The sequence below is a fragment of the Manis javanica genome, chromosome 4 (genome assembly GCF_040802235.1).
Source record: "Manis javanica isolate MJ-LG chromosome 4, MJ_LKY, whole genome shotgun sequence".
NCBI lineage: Eukaryota > Metazoa > Chordata > Mammalia > Pholidota > Manidae > Manis > Manis javanica.
In genome coordinates, this window is record NC_133159.1 from 21,408,779 (window position 1) to 21,430,532 (window position 21,754).

At 39.3% G+C, this 21,754-nt stretch overlaps 1 protein-coding gene and 1 long non-coding RNA gene across 4 annotated transcripts in view; one reads left to right on the plus strand and one right to left on the minus strand.

The window, feature by feature from the left end:
* Window positions 1–21,754, plus strand: part of GMEB1 (glucocorticoid modulatory element binding protein 1) — a 26,402-nt gene continuing 4,648 nt past the window's right edge. Inside the window, exons 1-9 of one of the 3 annotated variants that reach the window (XM_037010716.2) lie at window positions 1–140; window positions 6,385–6,539; window positions 10,813–10,925; window positions 11,631–11,755; window positions 12,802–12,905; window positions 14,847–15,004; window positions 16,676–16,807; window positions 17,781–17,918; window positions 20,723–20,845. In XM_037010716.2, the coding sequence (XP_036866611.1) occupies window positions 6,412–6,539; window positions 10,813–10,925; window positions 11,631–11,755; window positions 12,802–12,905; window positions 14,847–15,004; window positions 16,676–16,807; window positions 17,781–17,918; window positions 20,723–20,845 (1,021 nt within the window). In that variant the 5' untranslated portion in view covers window positions 1–140; window positions 6,385–6,411. Of the gene's footprint in view, window positions 141–4,496; window positions 4,632–6,384; window positions 6,540–10,812; window positions 10,926–11,630; window positions 11,756–12,801; window positions 12,906–14,846; window positions 15,005–16,675; window positions 16,808–17,780; window positions 17,919–20,722; window positions 20,846–21,754 lie in introns of those variants that run through there. The other 2 variants (XM_037010717.2, XM_017669770.3) reach the window with 2 other exon arrangements.
* Window positions 16,815–21,754, minus strand: part of LOC140848858 (uncharacterized) — a 25,175-nt gene continuing 20,235 nt past the window's right edge. The window contains exon 3 of the long non-coding RNA XR_012130086.1: window positions 16,815–17,129. This is a non-coding gene — a long non-coding RNA (uncharacterized lncRNA). The remainder of the gene's footprint in view (window positions 17,130–21,754) is intronic.

A 21,754-nucleotide genomic window follows, 5' to 3' on the forward strand; every position in this document is an offset into this window, starting at 1 on the left:
CAGCTCGCTGGCGGCGGCGGCCGGAAGTGTTGAAGCTCGGCCTGGCGGCGGCGGTGGCGGTACCAGCCGTGGCGGCCTCTGCGCATGCTCCGTCGCTCGCCCGCCCTGGCCGCTCGCCGCCCGCCCGCCCGACGGAGACGGTGAGGAGGGGGAGGGGTGGGCGCGCGGGCGCGGGGTGGGGTGGGGGTGGGGGGGGCGGGCGCGGGGGCCGCGCGGCGGCCGGCGAGGGCGGGCGGGCGCGCAGGGGGCGGGGGGCTGCTGCCTCCGCGGGCGCCTCCCCACGCCCTGTGCGTGCCGCCGCCGCCGCCGGGGAGCGAGCGGACGTCGCGGCGCCGCGGGGGGGTGGGGGGACGCTGCCGCTGGGTCCGCCCGAGCTGCCGGGCCGCCCCCAGCGCGGCCGGCCGCGCCGACTGGGCTCGGCCCCCAGCCTAGGACGGCGGGCGCCGGTGGGTCCGGCAGTGGGGGGCCCCCCGCGCCCCCGGACTGAGGGGCCCGGAAGTCCTAGGCCTAGGGCCCCGGAGGGGCCGGAGCGACTCCGGACTGAGAGACCCGGACGCCCAGAGCCCCGGCGAGGGGTCTGGGGATCCTGGGGTATCCCCAGAGGCGGGGTCCGGGGAGCACCAGGCCCTTCTATGAGTAGCTCGGGAGAGGCCTGGGTCGCGTTGGAGGTGGGGGTGGGGTGACAAAAGGTGAGGGAAGCTTGGCTCTCCCCTCGGGAGGAGACCCTCGGAGACTTGACGGGAGCAGGAGCAGAGAGGGGGCTCGGCTGAGGAAAGGAAGGCCCAGGCTTCACCCGAGGGGTGCATCAGAGGCCTCAGCCCTTCAGTCTAGGGGAAAGGAGGGCAGGTGCTTTTCCGAAGGCGTGGTGACAGGTTTGAGTAGTGGGAGCAGGGGACAAGGAAGCAGAGCTCCCAGGAGTGCCGGAGTAGGTCTCCGCCCTCCCGTAGATGAGGGGGTGGTAGGAAGACACCTCAGAGCCTCCTGAGGTAGGAATGAGAAGGGTCCAGACCTATGAGGGATGAAAGAGAGATTTGAGTACCTCCTGATACATAGATAGAGAACAGGATAAGCTGATAGGTCAGGATGGGGAAACCCATGTTTTTGAGGACCGAGAGAAGATAATTGAGAAGTTAGAATACCCCTACTTTCTGAATTGACAAAGGAACTGGCCAGGTGTCTCCTGAGTGAGGCGGAGAGATGAGGTAGAGCCTTACCTGAGGGTCCTGGAGAGTGGTCCCCCAGACTTACCTTGTCAAGATTTGACCCAGGGATCAGGAAGATTGGCTAGCCACGGAACAGGAGGAGGCCTGAATTCTCTTGAGATGAGAAAAATCTCAAAACCACTTCCTAGCAGGCACAAAAGAATTCTTGTTTGGTGTCTGGTTTAGGAGAACCAAGATGCGGAGTTTTCCTTCATAACCCGGAGGATTAGCGAAAGGGAGGGTCAGATAATTCTAGTCTCACAGGCATTCTTTTCTCCCACTTGCCTCTGCTAATGGTTACCAAACTACTTCTGGGGGACTTTTCATTAAATGTCTGGACTATCTCCCTTGGTTTGTAAGCCTTTTATCAATTACATATATTTATTATCTACTGACTTGGTGAATTTTTCATTAGTCATTAGTCAACCACTTACATTTATTTGAACAATAGCTAATGTGTACTTAAATTTATTGAGTTAGTTTGGGCCCTGTTTTCATTTTATCCTAAGCAGAAGTCCCCTCTACGCTAGAGGGAAGACCCTTCAAAGAACACTTTCATTCCATTGCTCCCCCGAACACCTATATAGCAGTCTCCAATAGTGACGTACCCCAAACCTCATTTGCTTTAACTATTTCCCTCAACAGTGGTCCTGTGTAGCCTTCTTGTTGGCTCCATTACATTGGTAGCACCCTGGTTCACCAACTAAATGCATGAGAAGGAATAACAAAGGGAAAAAAATAAAAGGGCTTGGCCTCAAGTAATAATGAAGTTTTAACTTGGAAATTTCTTAAGACTATCTATAAAATTTATACAAAAATTATAGTATGGAATAAATACACCTTGGGATTAGAAAACTTCAGGATATCTGGAGTTTCTATTACTCTTAACCTACCAACTCTGATGTCCCTTTGGTCATGTGACACTCATGCTTACATGTTGCCATGTTTTCAACAATTTTCAGACAAAAAATGAATTTAATCCAGAGTAGGTCAGATGACCTTTGTTTAGTTTTCAGATAGCTTATGTGAGTAAGCTTTCAAGGTCTTTCTTTGTCTGTGAAAATAGTTACAAAAGTCTTTTCACATAAATTTGATATACTTCCTTTATGTGTGTTCCCCTAGAATTACAAAGACTTGTGTGATTCCACAGTTAATACTATAAGGCCCCTTCTATGAAATACCCAGAGGAGTAACTCATCTTGCCTCAGGAGTTTTGTTGCTATAATAAACAAGAGCTACTTTTCATTTTACACTCAGCTCAAAGAGATGACTTTGCAGTTAGCCAGTGGAGTCTGTAGAGCTGGTTTTGGGTTTCTTGTTAGGAATATGGTATTTAGGGTAGTGAGAGATTCAACCCAAACTTGCTGCTGTAAAGAATGTAAGAATTGCCATGTTGGATCAGACCTGTTTCTCTGACACTGAGAGATTTATTGTAGATTATTATAATTATCTTCTCTGATAAATTCTCAGAAGGTCAGAGAAGCAGCCAGAACATTCTTCTTGGGTTCCATAGTGTGGGAAAGGTAAGGAGTAAAATATGAGTTCCTTTTGAGTAAAAGTATTAGGTAGTCAACCATTTACTCCTGAGTGTTGTAGAAAGGACTCAACCTTAGGGTAGAAGGTTGAAACTAGACACATCCTTCTAATTCTGGTCTCTAACCTATTATTATACCTAAGCTATTTTTAAAAATTTAAACCACCTTTTTGGAGTAATAAATTCTGTAAGTTTGTTACATACTCAAGTATCACATCTTTTAAATTCATTAAAAATGTAATAGAACAGAATGGCGCTTGACAATAAACAAATGCCCAACAAATGTTAACTGTGATTATTTTAAATCACCCTGCATTTTTATGGTTCATAAAATTATTTAATTTTGAAGATATCCAGTTATTCTAGGATTTGGTATTTGTATTTGTGTGCTTCATCATATCCCTTCCTGTTTTTTTCTAGACTCAAAGGTCCTAATGGTTTTGGTTCTGTTGCCCACAGCCAGTGAACCAGTCCATTGATTCTCTCTATCTCTTTTTTTCCTAGTTTCAAACCTTTGATTTACAGAAGTTCAGATTATGTATTGTAATATCTTGCAATTAGATTTTTTCCTCTAGTAAGTGGCAGTGCCAAGCGTCTCTTTCCCTTCTGTAGTTCCTTAAAAGCAGATACTGCCCCTTTCCATATCCAAGGAGCCTAACTCTGTGCCCAGTGTGGAGTAGAAACTCAGTAATTCTTTGTTGAATTGACCATAATGATGAATGATAAGCAAGGTACTTTACCCTAGGTGCCTAAGCAAATTTATATTCCCTAAGTTAGAAAAGTATTTCTACTTTTCTAGAAGTCTTTTAGAGTAAGGTGAGTCATTTAGTCATTGCATAAAAATTGTTACATACCAGCTATGTGCCAAATTTCCTTGGAATGTTTTGGTTAGGCAGTTTTGTAAATAGCAGGTATAAAAACTGTTTATTACACTCTGTGTCTTCGGCACTGAGCTGAGCACAGGGGAGCTGCTGAAAAAGTAAAGCAATCCTTGCTCTCCCAGGATGGAGTCTGGTAAGGGAGAGCTGACAAAGTGGGATGTGATGGTTGTGACAGGGGTGCTGCAGGCACTGAGGGAGCAAGAACACAAGCTCAGATCTAGTCAAGGAAGTACAGAAGGCCTCCCTGAGTTAGTGATGTTTTCAGTAAGTTACAAAAGCGTAGCAGTGACTAGCCAAAGAGGAAGGAAGAGAGGATTCCAGGTAGAGGAAAAAAGTGTGAAAGCCCAGGTGACGAAATGCAGCATATTTCAAGTCAATGACAGGAGCTCAAAATGTGGGTGGAAGAACTCTAAGAGGCTAGCAGGGTAGATAGGATAGATGTGGAGGATTTCATAAACCAAGGTGTTTGTACTTTATTCTCACTGCAAAGGGAATCAATCCACTGAAGGATTTATTTATTTTTTAATTTATTTTAGGAACATTATGTTTACTAGACTCCCCCCATCACCAAGTCCCCCCCACATACCCCGTCACAGTCACTGTCCATCAGCGTAGTAAGATGCTATAGAATCACTACTTGTCTTCTCTGTGTTGCACAGCCCTCCCCTTGCCTCCCCCAACATTATACATGCTAATCATAATGCCCCTTTCTCCCCCCACCCTTATCCCTCCCATCCCACCCATCCTTCCCAGTCCCTTTCCCTTTGGTAACTGTTAGTCCATTCTTGGATTCTGTGATTCTGCTGCTGTTTTGTTCCTCACTGAAGGATTTTTAAGTGGGGAAATGGTCTGTGACCCTTAGTAAGATCACTTTGTCTGCTCTGTAGATAATGGATTGGAGAGCGAGACCAGAGATTAGGCTACAAATGAGAAACAGCTGGAAAAATCCAGGTAACACTGGTGGCTCAGAATATGGAGGTGGCAGCACAAATGGAACGGGGATGGTTAAAAGAGGTATGTAGGTGATAGAATTGATAGGATTTGGTGTCTGATTGGATTTAGACAGGATAAAAAATAACTCCTTAGTTTCTGGCTTGAGAAAATAGGTGGAGGGTAGCACCTTTTACTGAGGCAGGAAACATAGGAGCAGTTTGAGAGGGAACATGAGTTGAGTTTAAGGTGCCTACAAATATGTTAAGAGGCTTTTGGATATAGGAGGTGCAGAATTCAGGAAAAAAATTGCAAGAATCAAAAAAGGCAGAAGTTTAAGTCAGATATGAGGAATTTTAACTAGGACAAATACAAGTAAAAATTGAGTGAACAAAGGTATGTCAGTGCCTGTGATGAACAGGGCTATAGGAGACAAGATTTTTAGATAAGCAGCACTGTCCTCACAGAGAGTACGGTGTAGTTAACGGAGACAGCCATCTCTTCAGTAAACTGCAGGATGGGACTCAGCATGATAAACACTAGGGAAGAGCTACAGACCAAGTGTTGGGGGACTGCAGAAAAAAAAATGGTTTAGTAGTAGCTTTGTGGAGGAGTGGGCTTTGAACTAGGTCTTGAAGGGAGAAGGGAATTTTGTGCATAAGGTATAACAAACATACAGAAACCTGAAAGTATGTATTATATCAGAATACAGTGGGAGGTTGGTATGGCTGGAACTTAAAATTCTTGGGGTATTACAGTTGCAGATAAAACTGGAAAAATATTTTTGAGCCAAATGAGGGAGATTGAGTGCTATGCTTAAGTATGTGTATTGTAAGTGAACAAGTGCTGTGGCAGAGCTGAAATGTGGATTTGGTTGTCTGACTACCAGTTACATATTCAAAATTTCATCTATCGTGTGCCTGGCTCTGTACAGCACGGTTCTAATCATCGTTGTGTATTCACATCACAGTAAATACAGTGCTCCTACTTACATTCTCTTAAGTGACCCTTTTCTTTCTTTTCAACTGTGAGGACTAACAACTGCAGAAAATCCTGGAGCTTTCTGAGGTTTCATTGAGATTGGGACAGTGCTTTGAGTTACTTTAGAGTCAAGGAGTACATGGTGCTGGGCGCTGCTTTCCCCAATAGCTCTGTAAGGGAAATACCAGGCAAGATCCTCTCTCCATTCAGTCTAAGGCAAAGAGATATTAAGAAGTTCCTAGAGTTCATACAATTGGATTCAGCATTTATTAAACAACCACACAATGCAAATCATCTTTCTCTTCCCACACAGCTTAGATCAGTTGGTCAGCAGATACTAAGTACTCACATTGGGCAGAGCACTTGGTGAGGTGTAATGGCTGGCTGCAAAGAAAAGGGATGACTCCTACTCTCTAGGAGCTTACTGTTTGGGATGTTGTAAACCAGCTCTCTAGGAAAATAAAACACACAAAAGCCCCCTGATTTGTAGTGTTTGCCAATTTCTGTGGTGTACATATTCCTAGCATTACTAATTTCAAGCTATCAACTTGATGGCACTAAATGCAAAGTTGAGAAGAGATGTGTGCAATCAGTTCTCAGAAGCTGGTTGATAGCGCTGGCTCCAGCACACCATTGGGTTGAATTACACATACTAAGAAAACCTACAATAGCAAGTGGCTAGTTAGGCATTTCGGGAAAGATTACAGCCTATGTCAACCTCTCCTCACAGTTCCCATCCTTTTCCATAATCTCCAGGGTGCTCTTGGAATTGGTAGCCATTATCTTGCTGTTCCTTTGCTATGGTTGCCATCTTTTCAAACCAGGTGAAGTTACTGGTGCTTCTTGTTTCTGACAGTCTCAGCTATCTGACTTCATGTGAAAGATGGCTAATGCAGAAGTGAGTGTCCCAGTGGGGGATGTGGTTGTGGTACCCACTGAAGGAAATGAAGGGGAGAACCCTGAAGACACTAAAACTCAAGTAATCTTGCAGTTACAGCCTGTGCAACAAGGGTAAGTGGCTAGAGATTTCAATATTCTGAAAATTTTGGGAAGTTTAGAGTGGGGAAATTATAACTTTATGGTTGCTTGGCACAGTCGAACATTCAATGTCAGTCTCTCAGAGCTGGCTAAGTTTTCATCTCTTTAATGTATTGTGAGCTAAATTGGTCATTTTAATATTATTACAAGAATTAACCTGTTCCCTGTCTCTCTCTCTCTTCTCCACTGTGAGCTCCATGTGGGTAAATGACTCGACTACCTCATCTTATTTACCCACTCTGTATTCCCACCAAAAGCTCTCTGGACTCTCATGGATGGGCAAATTATCAACCTTAGTCTATCAAAAAACACATACCAACAACTTATTATTATATAAAATATCACAAAGGTGTTGGAAGAAATATAGCATGTGGTTCCCACTTGCAGTCTAGTTGTGCAAACCCAGAATATATATGTGTAAATAGATCACTTACATGGCAAAATCTAAGAAGTGCTGAGTTGCATGGTTAGGAAGTGCTTTTGAATTCAGATGATCACTATGAATTTGAGAGATGAGGTAAGATTTTTTAAATGGTCTTGAAGGTTAAATAAGAATTAGATCTACATAGAGAAGGAAGGAGTAGTTAAATTTTATAACTTGGAGAATGTATAAAAGATTATTCATAGACATGTTCTTGGGCAAACATAAAATCCAATCCCAGTATACTAAATAATGTACCTTGTCTTAAACACTTATGGATACATAAATTAATCTCTAACCTCTTTTTGAAAAAAATTAAAAAAATTTTTTGTATAGGAAATTTAAAGAATTAAAATACTATAATGAGCCCCCATGTAAGCACCTGTTACCCGGCTTCAACAATTATCAGTACATGGCCAGTCTTATTTCACCTCTGTCTTATTTGAGGCAAATCCTAAAACAGTAGTATGTATCTGTAAAAATAATGACTTTTTAGTTTTTAAAATATAATTTGCTGACATTTCTAAATATTGTTAAGCATAAAGGAAATCTACGATCTGTAAGGGAAAGATGATAAAAATAATTCCAGACATATAGTCAGTAATCATTAACATTTTTATTGGCACCCACAGGTTATATATGCTTATTCAAATTCATTTGTTTGGGAATTTCATTTGTTACACATATTTATACACATCCCTTTGAGGAAGGATAACATGGGGAAGAATTAAAGTTCTTGGTAGGTTTACTTTCTGTTGGAGTCATCATTTCTTCTATCTGTCCTAACATGCTCCAGTTGTCACTTGCCCTATCTCTAGTAGAGAAAAAAACCTCTCTGCTCCTAAAGACTTAATTCTTTTGAAGATTTTCTTCCCCTTATTTTTCTTTTGTCTGTCTCTCTTGTTTTCCAAACGATACTGCCTTTTCTGGAAACTTCTTATGCTTGGTGAGATATAGGCATACTTGTACAACTATATTAACTCCCCAGTCTACTTTTCACATTGAATTTAGTATATGAGCTAGTGAATAAACATTTTGAGGAACTGCATTTTGAGATGCCTGCCAGTTGATGCTTAGTTGATTTCTCAAGTTGTATTTTTTAATTATTTGAATGTTTTATTGCACTTTAGCCTCATTTTTTAAAAAAGAGTAGGGAACAAAAACATTGATACTAGTAATAAGTTACAGGTCTCATAAGTTTAACACACTTGAGACAAAGATGGAAATCATCAGGTGTCAGTCTTCAGCCACAGTTAACACTTAACTTGATTGGCTGCCGGTTCAAATAGGAAGGAAAGAAACAAAGAACATGTATGAATTGCTGGAAATAAATTGGTAAAGATTATATTCAAAAGGCAATAAATAATTAGGGATTTTATATAAATATTCTAGGGATTTCAATATATAGAACTCCTCTTGTATGTCTTTCTAGCTCTTACAACATGACCATACATGACACTTTATACTTTTCAAGTATTCATTATATACATATATATTTTCAGGAATACATTTTGAAGCAAAGTAGAGTGGTAACAGTCTCCTGATACAATTATATAGAACAATAGTTCAACTTGAAGAATAATGACCCAGCCTTCCCTTTCTTGCTCATTATCCCTCCATAGTCGAAAGTTTAAGGCCTTAGGAAGATATATACTCTTTCAGATCAGTAGGGTGCCCCTTAGTTTATGTCATAATCCAACATCCAATGAATAACAATATCTGCCCTTAACATTCTAGATAAAAAGAATTTAATATATGTGGATTTTTAGTTTTCAGAAAATTAAAATACAAAAGTGTAGACTTAGATTTAAAGCTCTAGTAAACATAATTTGACCTTCCTTTGATGATTCATACATCGCTATCTTACAATGCCTTAACATTTTGAACATATTTTATGATTTTTACTTATAGTTGTAGTACATACAATTAGGCTAAATCTATCACTCTCCTGAGTTGCTTTAGAAAAATTTTCTGATAAAACCTTGTTTACTCATAAAAATACAGAGTATGCTCCTACTTCCCACCCCAAGTGAAATTTACTGTTGATGAAATTATGTATAAATAAGAATTTACTATTTTAAAGGATTTTGCACATATTGGTCAATTTAGAATGAATTTACTAAACTTAAGACAGTGATTTCTTATCATGACACTTTTTTTTATCACAGGATGTTTATCACAATCCTCATTCATTTACCAGACATTAATTGTGTGCTCTGCCATGTTCCAGTTAGTGTTGATGTGACAGGCATACAGAATTGAATAAATTAATAATGAGACATAATCTCTTCTCTCCAGGGCCTCTTAGACTATGCCCAAGGGGAGACAGACAGGTAAACAAGTATATAGTATTGAGTGTTACAGGTGTTCTGACAGAAGCCTAAAGTACAATTGGGTCACAAAGGAGGAAATGAGTGATTATATTTGGAGGGATTGAGATGGAAGGAAAAGCGTCATAGAGGCTACTCATTAAACAAATAGATGGGAAATTTCTCAGAAGAGGGAGAAGTAAGAGCAAAGGTAGAAGGTGTAAAAGATGACAGTTCTGGGAACCACAAATAGTTTGGTATGACTGGGGCTTGGATCATAAGGTGGGTGTGGGGAGAGTTGAAGCCAGGGGCCAGATCTTGGAGGGACTAAATATTAAGGATTTGGGGCTTTATTTTAACAGCAAAGAGAGGGTTGTTGAAGGGTCTTAAGGAGCAAGTTACATAATTACTCTGGTAGGAACATCGAAGATCAGATCAATGCAAGGAGGCCAGTTCAGACTGGAGATGATGCAGCCTGAATTGCAGTGGAAATAGACACAGGGAGGGTGGTTGGTGTAAAAGAGAAGCTGGCAGAATTTGGAGGCTATGTTGGAGTTGAGGAAAAGGGAGAAATCGAGAGTAAATCCCCAGCTTCTTTCTGTCTTAGACTATAGTGTGCTGGGTGGTTCCATTAACAAGGATGGCGAGTATAGGAAGAATAGTTGGGGAGATGGGAGAGGGAAGAAAACTTGGTTATTTTAGACATAATGAGTTCAACAAAGGCCTATGGGGCATCCAGATTTATTCATTTGGCAGTTAACTGTGTCCTCATGTAAAATTTAGAACGGAGTTCTGTGCTAGAGGTGTCGCTGTGGGGGTGGGTAATCAGAGATGCAAAGGAGGTTATTCAGGCAGTGCTTTCATATAACAAGATACAGTGATTAACACATTAGGTTTATTATAGAAATTAAACATAGGCCATTAGTGTATCATGTTAGGTTAACTGAGCTGAGCCCATTTCTTAGAAAGCAGAAACATTTTAGAGAGACTTTCCCTGAGTGGTGCCTCTAGTTACTGCTAGTTACTTTGGACATAGTCTCCTTTTTAAACTAGGCTCTGCTGGTGTCAGTGTAGTTTGGTTATGGTGCCTTAAAAAATGTTTAAGTGCCTAGATTCCAACAAGGGACAGAACTTCTATGGTCAGCAGGTTCTTTTTGCCTTGAACTGTCCAGCAGGCTTGCTTTTTAGTCTTGTTAGGATAATTCTGTGATATGACTTAATCTCATGCTTGAAGCAACACTTTTATCTTATAAGCTTTTAAAGTCATGAAGGGAAACATCTGGTGTAAATACAGCAGTAAGAGGAACTTTCCTTTGAGGTGGGGGAAACTGTTGATTTATTTCCACGGTAGTAGCTGCTAAGCAGTCCTGGGCAGCTTAGAGTTTAAATATTGGGGAACTAGTCAAAACACTAACATAGAGTTGTAAAGTGTATTTATTTTATTCCTTTTGAGATAGATTAAGACAGATTTCTTAACCCCATGCTGTGAATATTAATTTTTTCATGATTTATATAGTTTGTTTATCGATGGACACTTTTACAACAGGATTTATGAAGCTGGTTCTGAGAACAACACGGCAGTTGTGGCAGTAGAAACTCACACAATACACAAAATTGAAGAAGGGATTGGTAAGTTTTTTCTTATTCTAATATCTTTGATCTTAGCTTCATTGGTTGACATTTCTTGCCTTTTGTGCCTTATTTTTGGCCCCCCACCCAGTGTACTCTACCAATGTTGTAGCCATCAATTTGATTAATAGTGACACATTTGGAGACACCACTGACTAAGATGCTAGGGCTGTTAGTTAATTGTTTAACATCACTTTGCTAGGGTTCCTAAAAAGATTTTTCATCCATAAAAATTCCACAAAGCAACTGAAGCCTCAAGGTTGCTCCCTGTCATTAGGGAAGTTGCTTGCTGATGAGGACTGATAAGGTGTTGATTGGAAGGTAGTCAGTGGAAAGAAACTGACAAGAAACTTTGAAACTGAACAAACCTGAATTTGAGTCCTACTTTCTCACTTCTTAGCTATGTGTCCCTGAGAAAGACCCTTCACCTTTCTGAGTTCCACATTTGTACATAGGAAACAATTACTGCTTCATAGGATTGTTGTAAGAACTGAATAAGATTAAGCATGTAAAAGTATATAGCACAGTGGCACATAGGAGGAGTTTGGAAAGAGAATTGTTACGCCAAACTTCTTCCAGAAGATTCCTAAACAGTAACAGCCAATTTGAATTGTTAGCCCCTTAGAGGAAGCAGGAGACTAGAAATTTTGAATTAAGCTTTGGGGAAGAATGATAAGTAACTGATGATTTTTTTTCCATTTTCAGATGCAAGCACTATAGAAGCAAATGAGGATATGGAAATTGCTTACCCCATAACTTGTGGGGAGAGTAAAGCCATTCTCCTCTGGAAGAAGTTTGTATGTCCAGGAATAAATGTAAAGTGTGTCAAGGTAATTGTCTTTTCTCCTTGCTAGGGCCTATTTTGGGGCTCCTTGTTTTCCGAGGGTATGGTTTCAGTGCCTCTTCTCTCTCTCCTACCGTATCAATGTTTTCAATTCTATGGCTGTAGTTCCATAGTGTCACATTAAAAGAAATAAGGACTTTGGAGTAAAATTTACCTGGATTCAAGTCCCACCAGAGCAAAAGTTTTGTGAGAGTTGAGAACTTGTCTGTCCTATTCACCAGTATATCCCTAGCACCTAGAATGGTGTTTGGCATATTTATCAATAAATATTTGTTGAATGAATGAATAAATGGAGTCCTATCTCTATCATTGACTAGCTAGGTGACCTTGAGCAAGTTATTTAATATTTCAGAGGCTCATATGTTAAAATACAAATAATCATACACACACACACACAAACATACACAATATAAGGTTGCTAGAAGATGAAATGAGATAGTTTATGTAAAATGCCTTACACTGATGGTGGGTTATGATAGCACTTATTGCAAATTATTACTGATAAAAATAAATAATCAGAAGAGCACAATTTGGAAATAATTGCTTATTTTGTCTCCACTGGTAGCCACAGCTGTACCCATAGATAATAGCAGTGGCATTATCCTAGAATCATTAGGATTACAGAGTTTCAAGGCTCTGCCATACTATTGGTTCTACCATATTTATTCTTTCTACCACATCCTGAATCTTGTCATTAGGGCTAGATAGATTACTTCAGTTTATTTACACGGGCTTTGCAATTTTGGACCCAACAACTATCCGATTCAAGGCATAAATGGATTTTAGATGCTAATCAGTATATTAATCTCTGATTCTCCTTGTGTCTTCTGTAGCTTTCTACCAGGACAGGGTGCTGGGCCCAGAGAAGGATCATCTTCTCTGTCACAATAGGGCAGGAAGCTGGATAATACAAGGCTATGACTTAATGTGTTTCTGGGTATTTTTTATATATAACAAGTAGAGTTATCTCTTTTTCCCTTTGGCCTGCCTAAATTGAAGTTGGATTATTTTGAATTTCTGTTTTTACTTTAGTTCAATGATCAGTTGATCAGCCCCAAGCATTTTGTTCATCTGGCTGGCAAGTCCACCCTAAAGGACTGGAAGAGAGCCATTCGTCTGGGTGGAATCATGCTCAGGTGAGTTCTAATAGCAGGGACATACCTTTCAACTTACTTTGGGACACTTAATAATGGTAGACTCCAGACAATCCAGTCTTTTCTCTTTACTTTGAAATTTTTATTCTGTCTGAAGGATTGACTTGAGTAATTCATGTATTATTTGACCTTCATCAACTTGTTCTTAAAATCCCTTTGGGAGAAGGAGGATTGAGTTAAATTAACTCTTCCCATCATGTAGGGCAAATTTTTCTGATGCTGGGGTGCTGGGCAGGTTCCTCTCTAGACAGAGAGACTCCTGTAGATTATGGTCCTGCTTGAGATCACCAAGCATAAGCAGATCTAAGCCTGGTGGTGAAGAAGCGTGAGAGGTATAGGCTGACTTGACAAATCCTGGGATAATCTGGTACAGCAGAAGGGTGCTGTTGATAAGTAACAGTTATGCACAGTGAATGTAACCCTTGCCATCACTGTACCATAGAAATAAACTTAAGAATGTGAAATATCCCCACCCCTATTTCTTTATGCAGGAAGTTTATTACTGTAATTTTTTTCCCTCTGGTGAAGATTAACATTAGCTGGTACTCCTTGAGCACTTGCCTCTTGTTAGAAAATTTTAAAATATGGTCAAGAATTATTAAGTTTCCCACAGAACACATATCAAGAACCTTGAAAATATCTTACCCTTTGTCTTTAAATCTTTTTAAGGTATCTGTCTTCAGAAAAATATGTAGTGCATGTAGAGATTCAAGCATAAAGATGTTCATTGCAACATTATTTATTATGATGAAAATTATAGTCTGCCTTAATATGTAGTCAAAATATATCTAAAGTAAATTATGGCTCATATAAATATATATAAGTATATACTGTGGGATATTATATAGTCATTAAAATATTTCTAAAGAGTTTTTACATGGAAAAAATGTTTATATAAGAAAGAAAACAAACTATAAAATGATTGAACAGTGTTATTTTAGTTGTGTTAAGTAAAGCTTAGTAGAAAAAAGTATGCCAAAATGTTGATATTATTTATGTTGTGGATTTTTTTTTAAAGAGCAGCTGTTTTCTTTATATTGTTTTGCATTGTCCACAGAAAATGTTAATTTTTTTCTTTATGTATTATTTTTATAGTCAGAGATTCATAATTTTTAAAAATTCATTCCAGATGATTTGTGTGCACAAATAAGTAGTTGAATGAAATTGGGGAGGTATACCTTTAATTTTCATTTTGTTGTTATTGTTTTATTTACCTGGAAAAACAAGCATATGCCTACTTTCTGCCAATGGAAAAAGGAATCAGAATGCCTAAAAAATCTTTAGTAAAAGCCAAGTAACATTAGAACATAGAGTTTACTATAATTAATATTCCCCATGGTTTTGCCCATGACCTATAATAACAATGTTATGCAAATCCAGTTATAGGGACATTTTATAGTGGAGGCTTAGTATAATCAACTTTGTGTTTACAGGAGAGTTGTTATCAGTTTTTTTTTAAGAAAAGAAATATGCCAAGTTTTACGCCTCCATAAGTGGAAACAGATCTTGCTGGTCTAGGAATACCAATACATCAGAATCTCATCACAAAATTCTAATTCTCCTGTGGCATTTCTCAGTTGTGCTAGAATATAAGGTCATCTTTTCCCCTTTCAGGTTTGGTTTCAGTGAGTTTCTATGGGGAAACTTAGCTACTGTCAGGAGTATATACCTAAAGCTTAGTGATAATGGGAAATAAGAGAGTAACTACAATGAATAGACTAGGGAGCAAAAAGGAGTACTTGTATATGGGGGCAGTACCAATGCAAATTTTATAGTCCCAATTAGAATTTTTGCAATCTAATGACTTTTTAGGTTTCACCAATATGCAGAGTAGACTTAGCATCTTCGTGTTTGTTCCTGAGGCCTAGGTCCCTCCAGATGAAGTACAGGCTGAACTGGTACTTCTTATCTTCTTTTGTGTAGGAAAATGATGGACTCTGGACAGATTGATTTTTACCAACATGACAAGGTTTGCTCCAATACCTGCAGAAGCACCAAATTTGATCTCCTGATCAGCAGTGCAAGAGCTCCAGTGCCAGGACAACAGACAAGTGTGGTGCAGACACCCACTTCGGCTGATGGTAGGGGGTAGGAAACCACCAGAAAACCCACTGTGATTTTTAGTGGCACTTTTCCCCCCATTTTTCCTCTGTGTTTTGTAATTTCAGTTCTCATGAGCATTGACGTCCCTGTCAGATGTGATAATCTTGAGTGGGATACCTTGCTTTAGAAACAAATCTCTTTGTTTTCTCCCAAGTGATTCCTATTGGCCAGAACTTCTGCCTTGTTTCTTTCTTATCATGGCATAGTAAACATTAGTAAGATGGTTCAGTAGTTATAATTCTTATTCAAAGTCTCAGTCTCACTTAGGTGTCATTGGCAAATCTTTGAAATTAGATTTTTTGAAAATCCTTTGCTGTATTAGTGGTGGAGGCCAGAAGGTGGATTAGAAGAGTGAGTGGTTTCCAACTGTTGAACTGAGATGTGTCAAAGACAGTGTGTGGTTGACTGGGCTGGACTCTGGAGACTGTTATAAGGATCAGATAGCTCTGCCTGGAAGGCATCCAGATAACCAAGCTTAGGTTTCCTCACAGTGAAGCAGGATGGGCACACACTTTTAACTTCAGTTTTGTTGAGTTGAGGAATAGGTCTCCCTGTCCATATCCAGGAAAGATGTAGCCTTGTGAGATTATTATTAAGGATTCAGTTAGTCCAGCTGGAGATTTAGCACAGCTAAGGTTTTTAGATAGGCTATGTCTCAGCTGCTTCCAGAAGACTTATAAAATATGCCTGACAGAGTTGTAAGAACAATAAAAGATGTAAGGGAAGTACTGTGCTTTAAAAATGACCTTTTGAGGTTTCTTCTGGTCAGCCCTGCTATTCTTCTATGAGTTACTACCAGGTAAGTAGAAGACAGATCTCTTGGAACCTAAGTTCCTTTCAGGAAAGTAGAAAATATCTAGCAATTTGAATTTTTGGTCATGTGACTCCTGTACTTGAAAAGTGAAAAATGCTGTGAAATTATTTCCTTTCTTTTTATTTGGCCAAAACTCCTTTGACCAAATCCCAGTTATTCATAGTGGTATTACTACTTCTTTGCTTGATTATTGATAGCCTTCAACATGTAGAGTCTACACTTGTCTATATTTCTGTCTGAATCAGTTTGAGTTTTCTCAATTTTCTTTGCTGAAAACCTTAATATACAATTAATAGCAAAAGTTTTTTCCTCTGCTGTTCATGGATCTCTTATCTGATTTTTCAGTCTCATTTCTCTTGCCATCTCTTATGGGGTGATAAGCAATATAGCAAGTTCACATATTCTAGATTGTTAGTATCAAAGATGCTTGTAGTAGGGCTCTTGGCTGAGCACCATACCTTCTTCTTAAATTATTTCAGGTCCATTTCATCCTCACTAAGTCTGGAGCAGGCAGTCTGGCATTCATGCCCATCATCAGTCAGTCTTTTTCTAAAAACCTGCTCAGGAAGCAGATTGCTCTTTTGCGATTTTATAAGTGATCTTTCCCTTTATATTCAGAGAAAGAAGAAAGCATTTTCTTTTGCAAGGCAGGTTTCCTTTAGAAAATCCAATATTCATGCTGGCTTACCTAGGATTCTATTTTTTAATATATGAACCTGCAGGCAAAAGGCAAGAATGTTAAAATAAGAGGGTCTCTTTGGTGCGTATAAAATAGAGGATAGCTATGACTTTTTCATAAAATTCACTAGCCTTATCTCTAATGGACTGCCTTTAGGTAGCATCACACAGATTGCCATCTCAGAAGAGAGCATGGAAGAGGCAGGGCTGGAATGGAACTCGGCTCTCACTGCTGCTGTTACCATGGCCACAGAGGAAGGTGTGAAGAAAGACTCAGAGGAAATTTCAGGTACTTTTCTATGGGCTCAGAAACCCTGCAGGGTTTTGTAATCCTTATCAATTCCCATCACAGTTATGGGCACAAAAAGCCTCTTAATTTCTTTCACTAGTTTTTCTCACACATATTAATATGATTATAGCTGCAAACATCTTACTTTAATGTACATGCCCTGCAAAGTCATATTTTACACATGAAGAAGTTGAAATTCAGAAAGGTTCAGCAACTTGCCTCAGATCAGCTGTACAACCAGTAAGTGTCAGAGCTGGATTCAGCTGTTTGTAGACCATGCTTTTCAGCCTCCAACTTTGGCACGTTTCTTAGATGAGCCAAGCTGCAAGATGTTAGAAGAAAAGATTAGGTAGCAGGTGGTGTGGAGACGGTGACTAATAGTGATTCACTTAGAGGGGATCAGGGACGTTTCACATTGTTCTCCAGTCATTAATTCATTTAACAAATATTTGTTGTTAACTGTTTTTAATTTGCATTCTTGCTAGGTCTAGATAGATGGATGAAAAGATAGAGCCTCTGTCCTCAGGGTGCAGGGTGTTGAGTAACTACGTATTCAACAGTTTTATTTCATTTTTTTTTAAGTCTAGGTCTAGGAGGAGTATATATTTAATTTAATATCATTATTATTTCACTGTTAATATATTAAATATTATTTAACTTTAAATAGCTACTACTTAATGTTTATTTAATACTTAATTTAGTATCTTTATTAGAGGGAGATACTTGTTCGCTATAGCCAGAGCCATGACAAACTGGCAGTTATCCCAAGTCCCTATGTTGCTGAAGAGGCTTAATAATTAGATACCAAATCAGGGAGGCAGTTAGTGTTCCAAAAGCTTCTTCCCTTTTCCCAGAAATGGCCCAACAAGAAATCATTTTGAATCAAAATAATTTTGAATTTAGCATTATAGAGATGTGCTAAAGTATAAGTAGCATCTCTTGTTTACCCTTTGTCTTACCTCTCTTGTACCAGAGGACACTTTGATGTTCTGGAAAGGAATAGCTGATGTAGGGCTGATGGAGGAGGTTGTTTGCAATATACAGAAGGAAATAGAGGAGCTACTCAGGGGAGTTCAGCAACGTCTCATCCAGGCTCCCTTCCAGGTCACAGGTAAGTGTACTAATTCTAGTAATAGCGGTCATTTATTAAACACTAACAACTGTAGGTAGATCCTGTTAGTCTCATGAAAACACTGAGATACAGATATTATTATCTCTATTTTACAGATTAGGAAACTAAGACTCATAAAAGTTAAGTTACTTGTCCAAAGTTTATAACTACGTTTTAAACCGAGATCTGGTTGTGTTTTTCCCACAAGTAATTTTTGCCCTTAGAAATGGTGCTAGACAGCAATCTCTCTCTCCTCCCCTGCCACCCTCTTTCTGTCAATCTGTTTATCTCTCTATCTATCTATCTCTCTATCTATCTATATACACATACACACATTTCTCATATTCTATTAGTTTATCGCTTCCAGAATTATTGTGTGCACTTATAGCTGTTTCTGAATACTCATAGGGTGCTTGCTGCTGTGCATAATGTAAAAGGATGTTCTAATCATCTGGTACAAAAGGGATGGGATCTCATAAACTTGTGTGTTCAGTGAAGTCAGATTTGTTAGTTGTGTCTTATTACCTCTTTATAACTCATATATTATGTAAATATATTTAAGCAAACTTTATAGCATTATCTTTTTCTTTTCTGAGGGTTATAAAGCCAACTTATAATTATTTTCCAAATAAAGAACTGTAGCAGATCTTTTTTTACATATTTGGAGTAAAAAAAAAAGGCAAATAATATAAAAAGCAAGGCTAACTATTTTAGATAGGGTGGTCAAGGAAGGTCTCTCTAAGAAGGTGGCATTTGAGCAGAGACCCAAATTGAAGAAACTAGCCATGTGAGGAGCTAGGAAGATGACAGTCCAGGCAGAAAAAATAAAGATCTTGAAGTTACAATGAGCCTGGTGGGTTCAAAGAATTGCAGAAGCATCCATGTGGTTGCAGTGGAGTAAGGTATGAGGAGAGTGATAGGTGAGGGGTTTGGAAAAGAACATAAGGAATAGTTTAGATGAGCTTTGGTCAGAACTTTGGGGTTTATGTTAAGATGATGGTAAGCCATCATAGTGATTTTGAACAAGGGAGTGAAGTGACCAAATTTATATTAGTAGAAGATCACTCTGGTCGCTATGTGGAGAATAGACTATATGGGGCAAGAGTAGAAACAAGATCAGTTGGGAGACTCTTGAAGTGGTTAATCCAGGCAAGAGATGATGGTGGCATGGATTAGAGTGGATACTGGAAGAAGTGATCACATTAGGGATATATTTTGAATGTGGAACTGACAAGGCTTGCTGATGGATTGAATATAGGGGGAAAGAGAAGAAATCCAGGTTGAGTCATACATTAGCACAATGATCATGTTTTCTAAACCAAAAAAATCAGAACCTATAACCAGATGCATGAGCTGTGAATGGTGATACCATTTCCTGAGATGAAGACCACTGGGGGAAGAAATCAGAATTAGTTTTTGACTTTGTAAATTGGGATGCTTATGAGGCCTTCAAATGGTGATTTCACGCAGCTAGATGGAAGTGTGAATCTGAAATGCAGGAGAGAGGTCAGGGCTAGAGAGCTACGTGTGGGAGTTCTCAGCATGTACATGTTATTTAAATGCATGGAGCTGTATGAGGTGACTAGAAAAGAGTTATAGGTAGAGAAGTGATCTGAGTTAAGGAAGTAGTGACCACAATTACCACTTTTCCAGGAAGTTTTGCATAAAGGGGAACAGAGATAATACTCTTAATAATATTGCATGCCAGTTCCCATGTTTGGCACTTAAAATATGATACTTCTCATATTTATATCTGTCTTTCAGGGTCAGTGTTATTAGTCCCATTTGTTTCAGATGAGAACCCTGAGAAGTGAAATGACTTACCCAAGGTCATGTAGATTGCCAGAAATAGCAAAACGAGATTCAAATTTAGCTCTGTGTAGCACAATGCTCATGTTCTCTAAACCAAAAAAAATCAGAACCTATAACCAGATGAAAGATTTTTTCTTATTTTTTATTTATATGGAAAGATGTATAAAGATACAGCAATTAAGTCATAATTAGTTATACATGTAAATAAATCTTTTTTTCCCCTGCTTTTACTTGTATTGCATTTATCTTATGCTCAATATTCAAGGCCATAAGTTTCTGTTTCTTCAGTTTATTCTGGGATCTGGGATATCTTTTTCTTCTGTGTAACCTCCTTTTCTGGTTTAGGAACATTCTGCTCTTTTTCAGTAAGGATCATCTCAATGAGGAGATGGCAGAGAGAGCTCATATGTGGGTTAATCCAACCATGAGCTCTGTAAGTTCTGCACCGCATTTTGGGGGCTTTGTGCACCTGGATATGCTCAATGACCAGAGAATCTATATCTAAACCCTTAAGTTCAGCATTTCTCTGCATTTTAAAGCATGTGCCGCAAAAATTTAGCACTCTTTTTGGACCACCAACCCTGTGTCCATCCCCACTGTTTGCCCTGGGCACCCCCACATTGTAGCAATGGAATGGCACACATTGCTTCTGTAAAGTGACATCCTTCAGACACTCAGTGGCTTTTCAGATATGCATGCCCTTGATGTCCTGGGCAGTTTCACAAGTGTTCTTAAAGTGAATACGGAGATTTGAACCCTTTGATTTGCATGATTTCATGGAGTTTTCTGGGCAAGTATATAGCCAATCATTTTCAGAGATCACCTCAGGTCACTAATGGGAAGAGCCATGTGATAAATCTTTGTTAAAAATTTTAAAAATGAAGTTATAACAATTCCATCATTACTGTGTTTCATATTTATAAGCAGCACAAAAGGGAGTTGGTGAAATACCTGTGTTTTAACTCAGCAGGCATGTCTTTTGTTTTAAATAGATGCTGCTGTTCTCAACAATGTAGCACATACATTTGGCCTAATGGACACAGTCAAGAAGGTTTTAGACAACAGAAGGAACCAAATAGAGCAAGGAGAAGAGCAGTTTCTCTATACTCTGACAGGTGTGTATAACTTCTCTCCCTTCTTAGGTGATAAGATACTACCATCCTTGAGTCTTGCCATTTTTCTGTTGACTTCTTACCTCCCTCCCTTCCTTCCTTCATTCTTTATTATGGCCCTCCTTTATCTTTGGGAAGATTAAGATGTCTGCTAGATTATTCCATTAATCCAGTAATATTGGTAGTAGAAGAAACAAATTGGCCTGGGTCATTTGCATTTATCTTATGCTGAGCTCTCCTAGGTCATAAGCTTATTTCTTCAGTTTCTTCTGGGATATCTTTTTCTTCTGTGTCTTTTTTACATTATGAATGCTGCATCTTTTGATTATTTGTGGTAATCAGAAAGTATAAGCACATGGATAATTTAAATCTTTTTATCAAGTACTTCTTTGCACTGTCTCCAAACTAGGTTTTAGAAATACAAGGCTGAATAAGACAGTCTCAGTCTCATCATTGTCTTTAAGGAACTCAAGGGGAAGCAGACATAGAAATAAGTAGGCTGTTTGGGGACAGAGGCACATAGGTGGGATGGTGGAAGAGCAAAGGGAATTGCCACTTATACCTGGAGAGACTCAAGAGAAGCTTTTGGAAGAGGTAAGGCAGGTGAAAGATATAAAACAAGTCAGAGGTATGAATAATCAGCCTTTGAATGATGTAGCCCATATTATAGTCAGTCCTGAAGCCAAAAGGCAAACATCATTTGGTAAGAGAAGAACAGTTTACATTGTCTTAAACTTATTTTTATGCCCAGTTTATATTTTAAACTAAGTTTACCAACTACTCTCAGAGATGCCCTTTTTCATTTGATCCTCCTAGAGTGTTGTGAGCTATTATCCCAATTTTACAGATGACCCAGTGGAGGCAGAGAGGATAAATGATTTGCTTGGGGCCACATCACTACTTGGCAGTGAG